This window comes from Coloeus monedula (assembly GCF_965178545.1).
Source record: "Coloeus monedula genome assembly, chromosome: 1".
Classification (NCBI taxonomy): domain Eukaryota; kingdom Metazoa; phylum Chordata; class Aves; order Passeriformes; family Corvidae; genus Coloeus; species Coloeus monedula.
The window spans coordinates 104294890-104311445 of NC_138781.1; the positions used below are offsets into that span (position 1 = coordinate 104294890).

Genomic DNA, 16556 nt, shown 5'->3' on the forward strand with positions numbered 1-16556 from the left:
TAATCATCTTGCATTTTGATTTTCTAATCTCCTAAGCATGTAGAGACACTGTTAAAGAGTGACTCAATTCTTTACCTGTACCAAATTTATTGGCCAAAGCAATGCTCTTCAGTGCCTGGGAGAAAGTTAGGTCCTGTCATTCACAAGAGCTTGGAGTAATAAAGTACATCGCAGTGAAAGAAGTGTATCTTCTGGATGGCTCTTAGTGTAGTTATCAGTGGTTACAAGCAATGTTTTAAGCCTTCACAAGGAAACTGTGATGCTTTTGAGCATTAGAATTCATGTTTGGTTTGGTTTGGTTTTTGTTTTTTTTTTTTTTTTAATATAATGAAAACCAGAAAGGCACAGCATAAGCATATTAATATTTTCTGGAATTTCATTACTATTTTTTTTAAGTTTCATTTGCTAAAATTCTATCAAAATCTACCTCTAAAGAAAGTGCCACCACTGCTTAATATCCACAAAAATTGGAAACTTCAATTCTCTGGTCCTCTTCTGACCAGAGCACAGGGAAAACAGACAGGTGCAACAATAAGAGTATGCCGAGTCTGTGTTTCTCATGAACACAAGCTGATAATCATAGTGGTTTTGTTCAGAATTTAAATTATGAGGTGATTTTGAAATGTGCAGTAAACAAGATCTACCACAGGAATCACAATACACTGGGAGAAGTCACAAAAGTGCAAAGTGTTCCAGGGACTGTGTGGGATCTATGCAGGTGCAACATCTACTAGTTTTCTGGAAGTGGGAGGAGAGACTGATACAAAGTACATGAATTTTGTGAGGTCTTCCACAGAGAGTAAAAGGCCAAATATGATGGACACCAAGGACAAACAACAGGAGATGGATTTAGTTGAGTCTAGGACTACTTGGAAGATATTTGGGTAGTTGAAAATACAGGAATAAAAAATAGGGACATAATTCCCTTGTGAAACTGTGTCCTTAAGGTCCATGCTTCCTAGGGGGAATAAAAGTGTGTACTCATTTCTGCAGTGGCAGGCCTTTAGTCTCAGAATAACTTTTATGTTACTCCTTCCCACTTCCCACCACAATTAGGAGGAAGTATGTATTTTTAGTATTATCCAAAATTAGATGAGTTAAGCAAAATGTATCAGTTATACCAGTAAGAAAGAGACTTTAACGCTACTTTCAACTAGTAATTTTTATACTTGCATCTTTCTTACTGTTTGCTTGTACTGTTCACCAAAGCTTCATTTTTACTCTTATGTTTTTTCTTTATCTTAAATCTGGAAGGCTTTCATAAGGAATGATTGCCTATCTGGTAAAAATAAACATAAAACCTATCAAGACATACCTGACCAGGCTGAGCATTTTCACAGACAGTTGTCTCATACTCCATGGCAAACTCAGGGGCATTGTCATTGATGTCAAGGATAGTGATGGCTACATAGCCTCTCCCAATCTGTGCTGGATTCTCTACAGGAAAAAGTCCAACAAAACAATTTAGAGAAGATCCCTGAAAGTTATTCTAAAGGTCATTATCTTTTTCATTTGCATTCTTCTTTTGGATATGCATGTCAAATCAATTATAATCCCTCCCTCAAATACATACGAAGCTCTTGTCTTGATCTTCTGGACCTCCAGCTGCTTCAATTAAACTAAGATTTTACTCTCAGGATAAACTGGAAATCTAACTCACTAATCACAGCATTGAATCACATCACATGGAAGGATAAGAGCAAGATGATGTAAAATCATCACCAAGCTATCCAGAACATCACTGCTCATACTGGGAATAGCATGATTATTATGGGTGCAATGTTTGGGGTTTTTTTCTGAAATTCAGATGGGTCTGTCTGTTAAAAGTCAAAACCAGAATTTTATCAGCTGTATATAAGTGAAAAAAAAACTGCACTCTGAAGCAAATCCCAAAGTATTTGAAGTGCACACGCAACTATTTCAATACTGTCATTTGTGGTGGCCAGTGAACATACATTACAAGAGACAGAGAGTTTTCAGTAAGACAAGTCCCTAGTACTTCAAGAACCTCCTGAAATTAAGGTGAACATACAGGCTTCTCCCAGGATGCATTGTTCTGTTATGGTAATCTATTCCAGTTTGGATTCCCCGGTTGGCTGTCCGCCTCTACTCCTTGTCACTCCCCCAGAGCTTCCCCATTGGTCCCCGTTCCCTAGTCCCGCCTTTTCCCCACCCCCTGATAAAACTATGAGCTTCAAGACCGTATTGGTATTTGTCTCTGCACGCTTTAACAGTGTAGTAGCAAAAAGTGCTCCTGGCAGAACGCACGCAAATGCCCTCCTCAGCTCTCTGCTACCGACTGTAATACTGAACCCACCCGTGCGTCTGTGGGGGCACACGGGACCCCACGGAGCTGGGCAAGGACAGTATTAGTCATTAACATGTTGAACACTTTAAGTATGAATCACATCCTTAAACTGATACATATCTCTAGCTAAAATATGAGTATGTTCAGGGTCCAATAGCTTAATTTAACCTTAAACAGTAACTATATTTTGGACTAAGCATAGTAATATCAGTGAGTGCAATACTTATTTTGTTTCTCTTTGGAGCAGGGAAAAGAGATGTTATAATCCTTTTTTACCCCAAACAGTGATGTTAGTGTTACAGCAGGACAAAATGAAAAACCACAAAACTGCAAATACGTGTCTGTCTTTTTATAGTGTATTGCAACCAAGTTTTAATAAATATTTTAAGCACCCAAATGTAAATCACAAAGTTTTTTTGGTTTCTTTTTTCATTCCACATGTGAAATACCAGAGAAGTAAGCAATTTTGACGCCAAATTTTTCTTTTACCGCACTAAGTCTATTGAAAACCAAGCAGGTATGAACATAAATTAAAGCAGTACAAGGTTTTGCTTATGCTCCTAGACTCTCATTTGTTTCAGGTATGCCCTTTGTCTACCTCATCAGTTTTGTTACTACCCAGGAAAATTTTTGGTTTCCATTTTGGGTTTTTAGACCAATGACTTGTGATAACACAAGATAAATTCATAGAGACACTAAATGATAAATGTTAACATTCAGGTTAAATGTTATATTAAGCTCACAGAAATCAAGAAGTGTTGATTTTTACAACAGCAAGCCAGAGAACTGATAACTCTTTTACTCTCACAGCTCAAAAGAGAAGTATTAAGGATGAAATTTGAAGAAATAAATTCTTCAAATATAAAAGCAAAAATATATTGTTTTTCACAGAACGCATACAAAGCTGAACAAGTTTAGGTTTGAAATGGCATTAGAAGAATTCTTGTACCCTCTTGAAGCATTACATTTTTAAACACTTCATTTTACATTGGAATAAGATACCAAATACAAAATAACTTCTCCAGTGGTACCTTAAAGTCAGGAAAATGAAACCACATTAGCATTCACATCCTCTTTTCTTCATACCTTCTGAGAATGCTGTGGTTCACCAACAGCAATCAACTCTGAGTGCCCTCACTTGGATGGGGTAACCAGTCTCCCCATACCTTCCACATCACTTTTCCTCTATTGACACTTGGTAGGAGACTGCTGACTTAACATATTTCAACTCCCTTTGTACTTGTCTTTCAGAAGACAAAAGAATATGCAAGGTATGAAGCAAATGAAAGAGCAAACACCTAAACTGTTGTATTTTTAAATTTTTATTATATAGATTTCTTTTGCATTAAGTAATAAGTTATTTTTGTCTGCCACGGTTTGCAACTGCCACAATTTCTCTGAATGAAGCTTATCACAACCAAGCCTAAAGCTTTATGCACAAACTGTTGATAAAAATCTTGCTATGGGTACTTACGACTTTCCATGGCCAAAACTGTGATATTATGAACAGCATTCGTTTCCCTGTCCAAAGATTTGGCAGTTGTAATGACTCCACTGTTGGCATCAATATTGAAATACCTCTCCAGGTCTGTGTTTCGATCTATCGAATACCTAGGTAAAGGATGAAAGAAAACTTCTCATTTATTACAGCTTTGTAAAAATATTTCATTGATTTCTTATTAGAGGGAAAGTGTTTCCACTGTTTCCTTAGTTTGAGCATTGTTCAGTCCAGTTTCTGTGGGGCATTAAGAGACGCAAAGCCTCATGCAAAGGTGAGAGAATTACACAGTGACTTGTGCTGACAGTGGTGGGCTCCACTTCTACAGTGTCCTCTTAAGTGAGGTTATAGGTATTCCACTGTCTTTTCTTTCTTCCTCTCTGCTGTAAGTCAAACTCAGGAATTAATCAAATAGCATCCTCCTGAGAGCCAGCTAAGGAGAAGGTGAGTTGGAATTTGCTACAAGCCAGGCAGTGATCCCATGGGGGCTGGCAGCCTGAGCACAAAGCTTTCTATTACCAGCAGAAGAGCCCCTGAGTCACCCAGAGCTGAAGGGGAAGGGAGAAAAAAGGAAGATGATGCAGACTAGGGTCAAGGGATTGCATGTCATCACTGTCAGCTCCAGATGCTTTACTGTCATTAGACAAACACAGGCTCATGCCCTTAACTCTTTGGCTTAACATATCTTTACCTCCCAATTTGTTTTAGGAAAGGGAAATGAGCTCCTTAGCAAACTGAAAATAGCATAAGAGAAAAGGTCAAAATGTCTGTGGGTGATTTGCTTATATCCCTTTTGAGAGAAAGGGACAGTTGATTAGGCAAATTTAGATTTACAACTGGAATATTCTCAACATTAGATTTATTATTGGGTCAGATTCTTGCACTCTCATTCAGGTCAAGTATATACTCCAGAGCACTTTCCTGTACTCAGGATGAATTAAAATGTCTGAATCAGATCAAGTGTGATCATTGCAATTACTGTCACACTGATAATATATTAAATTATTGATATAACACAAACCAAATCCCTTGAACAACATAAAAAGAAAGAATTATGGAAGACAATTAAAAAATGGGACTTCCTAGACACAATCTTATCAAACGATTTGTTTGTTCTGTGTTGCAATACACCATCTTCTTCTTTACTGTATTACTGTTTTTTGAACTATCCCTCTTAGCTCTATAATCCAAGTGCAGAGACTTGTTACATAGATAGAATTGTTTTGCTGCATTATGTCACAGCGAGAGAGAGACTAACGAGTTGTAATAACAACAGTAACAGCAGTTTTCATGGATTACTGCTTTCCCTCCTTCACTTTTTCTTTTCTTCTTTCATTTTGTGTTAACAGTAGGCCATTTTTCACTTTATTTCTTGCCAGCACTGATGTTTATTTGGTCAGTGCTCTACAGCTGCTTTGTGGCTGGCAAGTTTCCCCATGAGACGATACCTGTCACCTCTGCTGTGTAGTCAATCTTGGCAGGCCTCATAGCTAAGATTCAATCTCCTGCCAGATTTCCCTTAGAAATCCTTAGATTTCTAAATTATTAAGACTATCACTATGCAACTTGAAGAGTCAAAGGAGAAGGAGGAGAAAGATAAGGAGAAGGAGAAGGGAAAAGGAGAAGGAGAAGATGGAGATGGAGAGGTGAGAAAGATGAAAAGGAAGAAAGCAGAAAAGGAGGGAGACAAGGAGGGAGACAGGGAGGGAGGGAGGAAAAGAAAACAAGTTACATAAATTGAATGACAGATTCTTATGAAACAAGGAGAAAAATAATTTTATGCATAGGAAGCAAGCAGTTTCCCTTATTTACGAGCATTGTATCCATACTCAAATTCTAAAAGAAAATATTTTAAATACTTTTAATCCTTTAATTCCTCACAGCCATTAATACTTGAAAATCTTTGAGCTGCAGGAGTTTAAATCCTTTATTTAAGCTAGTTCAAACACCAATAGTTCTCTGGACCTTATGAGATAACCTCTTATTTTCAAAACATTTCTATTTTCCCTAGTCAAGGTTTTGTGTCTGATCTTGTAATTTCAACATTTTCTGAATTGTAACAAATCAGTTTTTAATCAGTATCAATATAATCCAATGTTTGGAAGTTGGAATACTTATTATAGATTAATAATTTAAACTTCTTAAACAGATCATGGAAAGTTTTATGCATTAATCCTCCTCACATTCCAATTTTAGGTGAATCTGTCTCCGATATATCAAGCATATGCAGAACAGCTTTAAATTATGTGATCTTTCAGTACCTTCGACAATATACATAGCAGGTTTGCAAGGATATAGATAAATCCTCACTACTTTTCCTTTTTGCTCTCCCTCAAATTCCAAACAACTTTGAAGCAGAAGGAATCTTCAAGATGTTAGTTGGTGATATAACTAATTTTTATGCCGGAATTGTAAAAATTAACAAGATCAAGGCAAATAAACTCACCTCTATGTTTACACAGGACTCAAAAGTACTATGACCATGGCCTGCATTAATGGAACTGTGTTTAAGCCTATTCTAAATGATTCTGCTAAACCAGATATTATACACCAGATGCTAGCATCAGTGCCAGAAAATACTGCCACAGCAAAGAAAGAGCTCAGCAAAGATAAATTTCACAAGTAAATCCATGCCAAACATTCATCCAGGACTTGTTTATACATGATAGGAATCAGCTATTTTGAATATGTTGCAAATATATAACGAAAGAGATAGAACACTTGCATCACCTCTAGGAGTGAAACATATGCTTTACTTTTTCAATATAAGATCACTGCTTTAGAAACACACTATGTTCCCAAGCTCATTTTCAATGCATGAAAGGAAAGACTTAACATCACCAAAACAAATGACATCCAAACAAGTACCTGCAATGGTCTTTCCTATTTATGCCCTAAGTGAGCAATAAAAACAAATGAAACTAAGCACTGTGTTTTGTGTATGTGCTCCTCCTCCTGCAAGTGTTTAAATTCACAGAGTTCCTAAGTCATAACCATTACTTGTTAAATCCTTTGCATGTTCATTTGAGAATTAATATTCTGCATAAGAAAAATAACAAGTAGTTAATTATTGGTTTAGCTAAGGTGGTGAGTCTTTGCCATTCAGCTCTAACCTTAGATACAGGCAAACATAAGATTGAGAATTTGTGTTCTCTTATGGTTTCTTAAAGATCTTGGACATTATATTGTGGAAGACTTGCAGGTTTTTCAGACACTGAAGACAAAGGAAGAGGGGCTTGACAGCTTATGAATCTCCAGTGATCATATCTCTTCCTGTTCAAATGGAAGATATTTGGCTGCAGAAAAATTTACAAAACCAAAAGCCTTTAACCATCCCGACTAGAACAGGATACATCTCAGCCTGTCCGCTTCTCTCATGTAAAGAGTTTTACTAATGTTTCCTGCTGTGGGACCTCAGCTCTGGTTTACCATGTGGGGATTTATGTCCTGTTCTATTCTGATTCCTAGTGCACACAGACTGTGAAACATTATTCAAGCATACACATATATTATAAATATAATTTTTGATCCTGGTTGATTTAAGAGAACATAACTTGCTATAGATAATAATAGGCTCTTCCTAAGCTTAGAAAGTAATAAACATGAGTGATATTTTTAGGTGATATTTTCTTTTGGGGTTCTGAAACTGTATCTTCTTTGTTTCACAAAGATTTCAATATATATTTTTTTTTCAGAGGTTCAGGTTATAACGGGTTTTTTCAGAGGTTTTTTCAGAGTTCAGGTTATAAAAGTCAAGCCATGCAAACTCATACAACATCTGAATCTCCCCTCTGTAAGGGAATAAAGCTTATTAATTACTTTCAGTGTAACCAAAACCCCTCCCACCACAAGATGAACAACTTCAATGCAAAGGCTGAAAAAATAATTAAGACCTCTTAGAATTACCTGACAGGACTATTTGAGGCATCTGGATCATGGGCGGCTACGGTTCCAATGATAGTGCCAACCTTTGCTGCTTCAGACACCACCATGGAGTACAAACGTGAAGTAAACACAGGTGGCTCATCAACATCTTCTACAATTATCTTCACTGTTGTCATATCACTGAAGGGTCCCAGACTCAGGAAACGAGGGTCAACATGCATATTGGCTGCTTCTATCCTCAAGGTATAGCTTGTCTTAGCTTCAAAATCCAGCTCCTATATGGGCAAGGTTATTAGGAAATGTTATTATTCAGCAACGTTGACGCAAAACTGTTTCGCTTAAAACTTTCAGTAAATACAAAATTACCTTTGCCATTTGTATACAACCAGCACCTTTGACTGAGAGACCATATTTGATGTTTTTTAGCTTTCTCAAAACACTATTTGCAGTGTCTCACTAGGTGAATATTCTGCAATGACTTTAAAAATAAAGATAGTTCTACCTCGTGAGTGAAACAAATTTATGAGACAATGGCAAAACTTTCTGTAACTTCTGTGAGGACCAAATTCTCACGTATTATTTCACCACTGTGAATTAATACTTATTTTTGTCTTATTAATATTTTATCTAAGATAATGGCAAATGCAGTGGGACATACTACACAGACATAAGAACTTGATCTTTTCAGGTTACTTATAGGTGAAAACACCTCATTCAGAAAATTGTGGGTGGGATTTTTTTATTTTAAATTTCCTTGGAATTTACTGGTTTTTCATAGTATTTGGATTGACTAAACAATTCTTTCTCCAAGCTTTTATAAAATTGCATAGAAAATGTGGCAATTGCTTAAATGACACTGCTTATATGGCAGTATTTTGTACTGCAATGAAGCCTGGAGATTGTTTTGTTTTGTTTTGCTTATTAAGCAAAATCCACTTTTTTTTTTTATACTTTCCTTCTGCTTAAATTTTCTTTGATGGAAGTACAGTTTCTTTTCAAATAAATACTGCATTAGAATCAAAAATTACCTGCCACAATAAATGAGATATCTGTGATCTGGAGGACAGTCCAAAAAGAAGAAAATTATTTTTGAGGGAAAAAAAATCATTTTAGCTCACAGACCATTACTGAAAGAAAGCATCAAGTTAATATTAGAACCATTTACCTTGTATCTATAGTCTTACTTTGTCAGCTTGCACCAAACATCCAGCTAACTATTCCTTTGTAATTCCAAGTTTAATCATCAAAAACAGCAGCAAAATACCCAAGCACTTCTAAAGCTGCAGTCTGGTTACTCAACCATATCTTCAAACTCTAATTCCAAGTGTATAAAATAGATTAAAAATGTTTTTCTGTAGTTCTGCTACTGAATACATCATAGGGATCTGAGAAGTGCTTGCAAATTAATCCTCCAGCATCTGCGAAACATTCCAGTATTCACTCAGAGGAGCAGCAGAGGTGAAACACACATCTGTTGACCTGCAAGGGCCTAAGTTCTCCATCTAGTTACAGTGGGATAAATCCCAAATGAGCATCTTAAAGTCAGCGATTATGCTGATGCTATAATACAGCTGCAAACAGTCTAGATTTAAATATGAAAAATGAACGTCAGCACAGCACACTCAGAAAGGCACTGAACTTTTACAAACTCTGTGTGGCAGCAAAAGGCTTCTCCGACTGGGATTACATGTGATCCTCACATTATGCAAGCACTTACTTCTTGCATTGAATCAGAGTTGCAGTACCCATAGCTCTAGGAAAACAGATATGCTGAAATATAAAGGTTGTCTGGATACTTGCCACTCTACTGGATACAACTGGTCAGTATTCATTAGGAAAGCATGTTTATTATTTTTTATTTTCATTTTGGTTTCATATTTAAGTACAATATATGTGTTATGAAACAACCTCACAGCCATAATGCAAATGCAGTGTGATACTGGAAAGATGAAAAATGCCTCAGAAACTTCATTCTGTGGTGATAACAATTAGGCAAGTGATATGACCATGAGCAGCAAGGTTAAAGAGAAGACAAACAAGCACACAAATATCTTAAAGCATCACATTATCTAATAAAAGCAAACTATTAATTAAAAAAATTATAACCTGAAAAACCAGCATACTAAATAAAGAAATGTAACCTGAAAAATGTCAAAGACAAAAGGCTAATATTTGTTGAACTTAAAAAAAAAAAAACAAACCCAAACCAAAACTCCCCCTCAATAAACAAAAACACTGACCCTTTAGCAAACAGTATATTTTCAGTCAAAATGTACAAAAGTATTTAGTGGAGAAAGGAAAGCTAATTTGTCCTCATTAATGAGATCTGTTGAAATTGGGTGACTTAGATTACAGAGATATCAAACACATGGAAATATATCATGAAACTGCAGACAAGATTGCTTCTTCTGCTATATTAATGTCAACAGCACAGTCCTTCTAAGTAGAAAAGATTATGAAATCTCTGATTTAATAGACACAATACATACAGCACAGTATATGTAATTGAACAAATTAGATACATTTTAATTTTAATAGACTAGCACAACAAAAAAGAAATACTATTTAGATTAATTTTAAGACACCCCCAAGTTTCTGTATTAAAGAAGACTAAGTTAGAACTTTATTAACTGAAATCATAAAAATGTGTTTTTTCATGTGAATGTTTATCATGAGGGAGTGTTAGACTAGTAGGGAGTTCACCAAAAATACACTTTCATTAGAAAAGTATTTCCTCATAGAAAAGGATGAAAAATAACAGTGGTGTAGATGCATATTCTAAACAGTCTTTCTTACTAAGAGCATGTTCAACCTTCTCTAACGTAGCCATGTACATCTAAGAAAATCACCATATGGTGTTTAGAGTGATTGTAGCAAAATTCTTCCAGGAAAGAAATCAGCTGGTCTAGTTGTGAATGCCTGTTTTTCACCAGTCACTAGTAAGGGAGTCTCAATAACTGAAAGAAGTAAACATCTGCTCTCAGCAACATGAATCCTTCCCTAGGATTCCCTCAGATATCTTTGGGTACCCAATGCTGCTGACAGTATCCAAAATATATAAGAATCCTTGTTAACAAAAAATAAATAAATAAATTTTAAAAATCTAATCTATGTACAGATACAGTGGAGAAAAGTTGATGTTTAGAAGAGGGTAAGTATGGATTGGCAAAGGGACTTTACAATATCAAGTATTATTGTGTTATGCAGTGGAAGTAAGGTTTTATTTAAGCTCTTTCTAGTAGAACCTGGCTCCTGTGGGGTGCAGCAATGCCTACAAAAGCTACAGTCATTGTCCTCAATCTGTTGCTCTAAGATACACAACCTTAGCTCCTGTGAGGAATACAGAGGTATCAATCAGGGTTTGAAGCAGAATATAATCTAGGAAAAACAAACGGGATATCTAAGGTATGATTAATATGCAAGGGCTCTTGACCTGGCATAAATATTTCAACATTTCTTAGCTAATATAATGAAGAAATTAGATGCTACACACACTAATGAAAGACAGAAAGTGAACTGAAAATATTTTCCTTTTTTTATTTCTTCTTATCTAATTATCACTGGTGTCTGTTATACAGAGAGCATTATTTAAATGGCCTTCGGATTGTGCCTTCGTTATTTCCTGTGATGGAACACCAAGTTAGCAGACTGCAAATCACTACATCAGTGGTGAAGGTTAAACGGACAATGTATACTTCAGTCCTTCAGTACAGTGAATAGCACTTGACAGCTTCATTAATATCTCTGCATTAGTATTAGCTGATTAGATCTTGTGCAGGATCCATTAATCTTTCCTTTTTTTGAGGTCTGTCTTTTTTTTTTCTTCTTTTACTTTTAAGGGTTAAGAATTTTATCCTCTCTGAAGGAAATTACAAAACAAGTCTTCTATTTTAGAGAGGCTGGATATGAAGTTATAACTCAAGGAAAGCCCATTTTTATAATGTTCATTTTTACTGTATGGTAACTTTGTAATAATGTACTTTTCAGAGGTGAAAATCCCATTTTTAAGCCCAGTTGAGGTTTTATATTGAAAACTGCAGTACATCAAACAAATGCACACAATCTCTCAAAGGAACCATGGAAGCCTCAAGTTCTTACATTGTAAACTCTGATATAGAATTGAAAGAAAAATTTCTAGAAAAAAAAAATAAAAAAAAAAATTAAGAAATGTTAACAGTAATGGAAAGATAGCTTTTCACTCAAAAGCTCATGCATAAACCCTCTCCTCCCCCCACCCCCATTTTATAATTGCCAGTATTGCTTTTCGAATGAACTCAGGTTTTAAAATAATCTCTTAGCAGTCAATTTCTATGCGAAAGTGCTTTGCAACATTATTTTTCCTTTGGCATTCAAACTGGTTGGTGATATTTGTGGTAGAGTTGTGTATTGAGGGTAGAAATGAAGGCAAAGTGAGCAAGAACTCTACCATGGGAAATCTTAATGCTTGTCACTTTCTGCAGTAAGACATTGCAACCCTAAGTCTACAGAGTGTTTAGGGGTTTTTTGGTCTTTTTTTCCCCCCTTAAGTCAACTAAAATCTCTCCATAGACTTCTGAATGGCTTGAATCACATTTCATAACATTTCAAAAAGTCGCAAAAATAAAAATATACCTTGCAGCCTTTCTTTATTATTAAATTACCATAACTACTTTAAGTAAAAAATATTTGATAAAAGTGTAGGTGGATACAGAGCATCTGTTTTAATCTTTAGATATTTTACTACTAAGATATTAATATTACTGAAGTCTAACTTTAGCCTGCAACTTCGTGAATAAAGTGAAATCTGTACTTATATGATGCCTTTTTTAGTACACTATTTCTATGAAAAGTGCTTTGGAAACCACAAAAAATAAGGGTTTGTGTATGTATTTTGCTTAGAAAGTGAAGCCGAGTAAAGCCAAGACTCCATTAATATGTATTACAATCAGGATTCTGAATCAAGATGTGAAAAATCAACATGAATTCACTTCAAAATTGTACATAGGTTTGCATGGACACTTCAGAATCTGTTGTATTAAATGACTGAATCATCATGCACTTCCATAATTGTTTCTTCAATTCTAAGATTTCTACTGCAGAGAAAAATCTGACACATTTTTTAAAACTCCAATATATGCAAAAAAAATTACACTTTTTCTCCAAACACCCTCACCGCTGTGAAATTGAGCTATGCAAATGATCTCAGTCCTTACGAACGGAGCACTGATAGCAGTATGTAAATTACAAATGAAACCACAGGAAGGAATTGATCCTACTCTACAGATGGAGAACTGAGTCACGGTGTGAACGAAGAAAAAATTTTGAAATACGTCTAAGAAATATAAATGCCCGATTCCTTTTCATAAACTGTACAACACTTCTTTTTTTTTCTGAAAAGATCACACAAGATGAATGTTTTCCTAAATCCAGCTTAAACGTAAGTTACACATCTAGTTTAGTTTTACTTTGGAATTGGCAGCCCATGACTTCAACAGGTGCACTCTTCACTGGGTTAAAAACTGGCTGGCTGGCTGGCTGGCTGGCCAGGCTCAGAGAGTTGGTAGTGAATGGAGTTACACCCAGTTGCCAGCCAGTCACCAGTGGTGTTTCCCAGGGCTCAGTGTTCAGTCCAGTCCTGTTTAATATCTATCAAAAATTTGGATAAGGGGATTGAGTGCACCTCAGTAACTTTGCAGACAACAGTAAGTTGGGTGGGAGTGTTGATCTGCTGGAGGGCAGGAAGGCTCTGCAGTAGCATCTGGAGAGGCTGGATCAACGGGCTGAGGCCAGTTGTGTGAGGTTCAACAAGAAAAGTGCAGGGTTCTGCACCTGGATGACAACAACCCCTGCAGTGCTTCAGGCTGGGGGCAGAGTGGCTGGAAAGCTGCCCATCAGAAAAAGAACCTGGGGGTGCTGATCATGAGCCAGCGTGTGCCCAGGTGCCTCAGAAGGCCCATGGCGTCCTGGCTTGTAGCAAAAGCAGTGTGTCTGTAAGGACCAGGGCAGTGACTGCCCCCCTTGTACTTGGCACAGCTGAGACCACACCTTGAGTCCTGTGTCCAGTTTTGGGCTCCCCACTCAGGAGGTGTTGGAGTGTAGAGAGAAGGGCAATGGAGCTCATGAAGGGTCTAGAGACTAAAGTCATATAAGGAGTGGCTGAAGGAATCACGGTTGTTTAGCCTGGAGGAAAGGAGGCTCAGAGGGAACGTTATTCTCTAGAACTACCTAAATGGAGATTGTAGTGAGGTGGGGGTCAGCCTCTTCTCCCAGGTAACTAGGGATAGGACGAGGCAACACTACCACAAGTTGTGCCAGGAAAATGTTCAGGCTGGACATCATGATGACTTTTTCCAGTGAAAGGGTACTTAAGCATTGAAACAGAGAGCACAGGGGATCATCATCCCTGGAAGTGTTCAAGAAATGACTGGATGAGGCACTACAGTCTAATTGACATGGTGGTGTTCAGTCAAAGATTGGAATTGATGAACTTGAAGGTCTCGTCCAACCTTAATGATACTATCCTATCTATTTTAGTATATAGATAGTATTTAAAATACTATCTATTTTATTCTATTCTGTTCTGTTCTATGATTTACTACAGAGACTGTGCTATGGTGTAGAGATTAGCCAAACTCACATTATTTGCAACATCAGAATTGTAGCATGAACTGCTCTGAACAGGATAAAAATAAAAAAGATTTCTTCTGTTTCATTTGACAAGTGAGAACTTTTCATTTATTTGTTAGTATTATTTAACAAAAGAGAAAGTAAGTAAATAAAGGAGTGGGAATATTTCCACAGGGACTTGTAGCTACTAGGCAACAAATTGTATGAATATAGTAGGTTACAGGAAAAGACCCTTATTAGCTTTCCTAACAGTTTCCCACCCTCCCTTTAAGCTGAGAATATTACTTATGGGTCTCATTCACGTTTTTTATAACAAATTCTGAAGAAAGAGGAAAAACAAAGAAAAAGAATCAGTTTGTCTTCAAGAATTTTTCGTATCCTATTTCACATTATGACGTAGCTGAAAATAGCCTAAAAATTACTTACACAGTTTTATATACCATTGTAGATGAATGCGGGATACGTTTTTTGCATATGAATTCAGTTGACGTATTGCAGAAGAGAGCAGATTTTGTTTATTAGTGCCAATAACCAAGTAAATGGTGCAGCACTGTTTTACTAGCTTCTGTCATTAGATGAACTTTTAGCTTCTCTAATCTTACAAAACCCAATACTACCCAGACATAACAGGTTGTTATTATGTGAGCCATAACTCCATGAACAAAATTAGTCCTTGACCTAAATATTTAAAAAACGTTGTGTGGGGGGTTTTTCATTTATTTGTTTTTGTTTGATTGGTTTGTTTTGGTTTGGGTTCTTTTGGTGGGGGCTGGGGGGTTTTTATTTAGAATGAAATTAAGCAACTTCCTGTAATACGTGAACTTCACATCTCATTCATTTAATCCTGATTCAAATATCCTAACTGGGACAAAATAAAATAAGGTGTGATGAGTATGTGAAAATCCATATGGCTGCAAAAACTGTACAGTGATACACATGCTTCCTAGTTGTGCTGCATAAGGTAGTACAATCCTACTCTTTACTCTTTCAAAAGATAAAGACCAAGTGGATAGAAACACAGAGAAAGCTTTCTTCTCTTGTCTGATTCCATTTGGTCAAGGAAGTTATTGCAAGAGTCCCAGACTATTGTCAAAATGTTATTTTGAGCTGAGGTTTAGTCTGGTAGCTGATCTACACTGACATTAGGCACTAGGTAGCAACAGTACTAGCATGTTCAGGAACTTGTAATCCCTTGTCTTTCCGTGGCTATAAGAACTATGAGCAGAAATACCACTACTATTCAGAAAACAGCACTGTTCTCTAAATGTTTAGAGAAAAATACATCCTGAATAAACTGTGCAAGCCAAAGAGATATCTGGGTTTATAGCAATGCAGAAGAGCTATAAAGAAAGGAAGAATACACTCCATATATTTCAATGAATATCACTGTTAAGAGTAAAACCATATTTTTTTTTTTCCACTGACTTTGGATGTTTTGAAGTCTCTGTGTTACAGGGTGCAGAGAAGAAATATGTTCAAACATGTATGGAAAACAATCCAAAAAAACCAAAAATTAAACACACACAAATCTTATTCACCAGTAATCTTGAGATACACCTAACCACGTAACACTTTTCTCTTTCTAATATTGTGGTATTTGGTATGTCTCTGTTTCAAACCGGATCATTTTCCTGCATGTTTTGCTCATCCTTGGGCAATTTCTTTAATACTCCATAAAATGAATATTGTGGAATAAAAGTAAAAAAGAACATAAAAATCTTGCTTTGCTCAGTGAATTCTTAAATCTCACTTCCCACAGTTTTCTTTTCTTTCTTACAAAAACTCTTTCTTTTTTAATTTAATGCTTCTCATGTGTTAAAAGAAGTGTTAGTTTTGAGTGAAGAAGTCAACTTTCAAAATTGTCTTAAAGTATCTTATCCTTCTAAAAACAGAATGCAAAATCCTCAGCTTGTGTGTGGAACTCGGATAACCAGGTGCCAAACTTTCTCCACAACACCCAGCACAAAAATGAATGGAGAAGTGCCTTCAGCTGCTCAGAGTTACTGCCGGTGATTTTCATGCCCAGCCTGCTGAGCTTTATGTACGATTGCAGCAGAAGTATGCAAAACTAAAGCACCCATTTGCATTTAGAACCAAAGTGTGCCTTTTCATAAGTCTTTGCCTTGGCGTTTTACTGCCAAGGCAAAGACTGTGTACACAGACATGTCATCCGAGCATATCAATACTCACAAGTTGAAAAGGATAGGCATGCATTTTGAGGCTGAGCTGTTTCTCAATACCTCAGCTGGTTTTAGGGCA

At 36.4% G+C, this 16556-nt stretch overlaps 1 protein-coding gene across 1 annotated transcript in view; it reads right to left on the reverse strand.

Annotated features, from left to right (window-relative positions):
• Nucleotides 1-16556, reverse strand: part of CDH7 (cadherin 7) — a gene marked incomplete at both ends in the record, with an annotated part of 72122 nt that overhangs the window by 10402 nt on the left and 45164 nt on the right. Inside the window, 3 exons of the mRNA XM_082303179.1 lie at nt 1316-1437; nt 3783-3919; nt 7713-7966. Of these exons, the coding sequence (XP_082159305.1) occupies nt 1316-1437; nt 3783-3919; nt 7713-7966 (513 nt within the window). The remainder of the gene's footprint in view (nt 1-1315; nt 1438-3782; nt 3920-7712; nt 7967-16556) is intronic.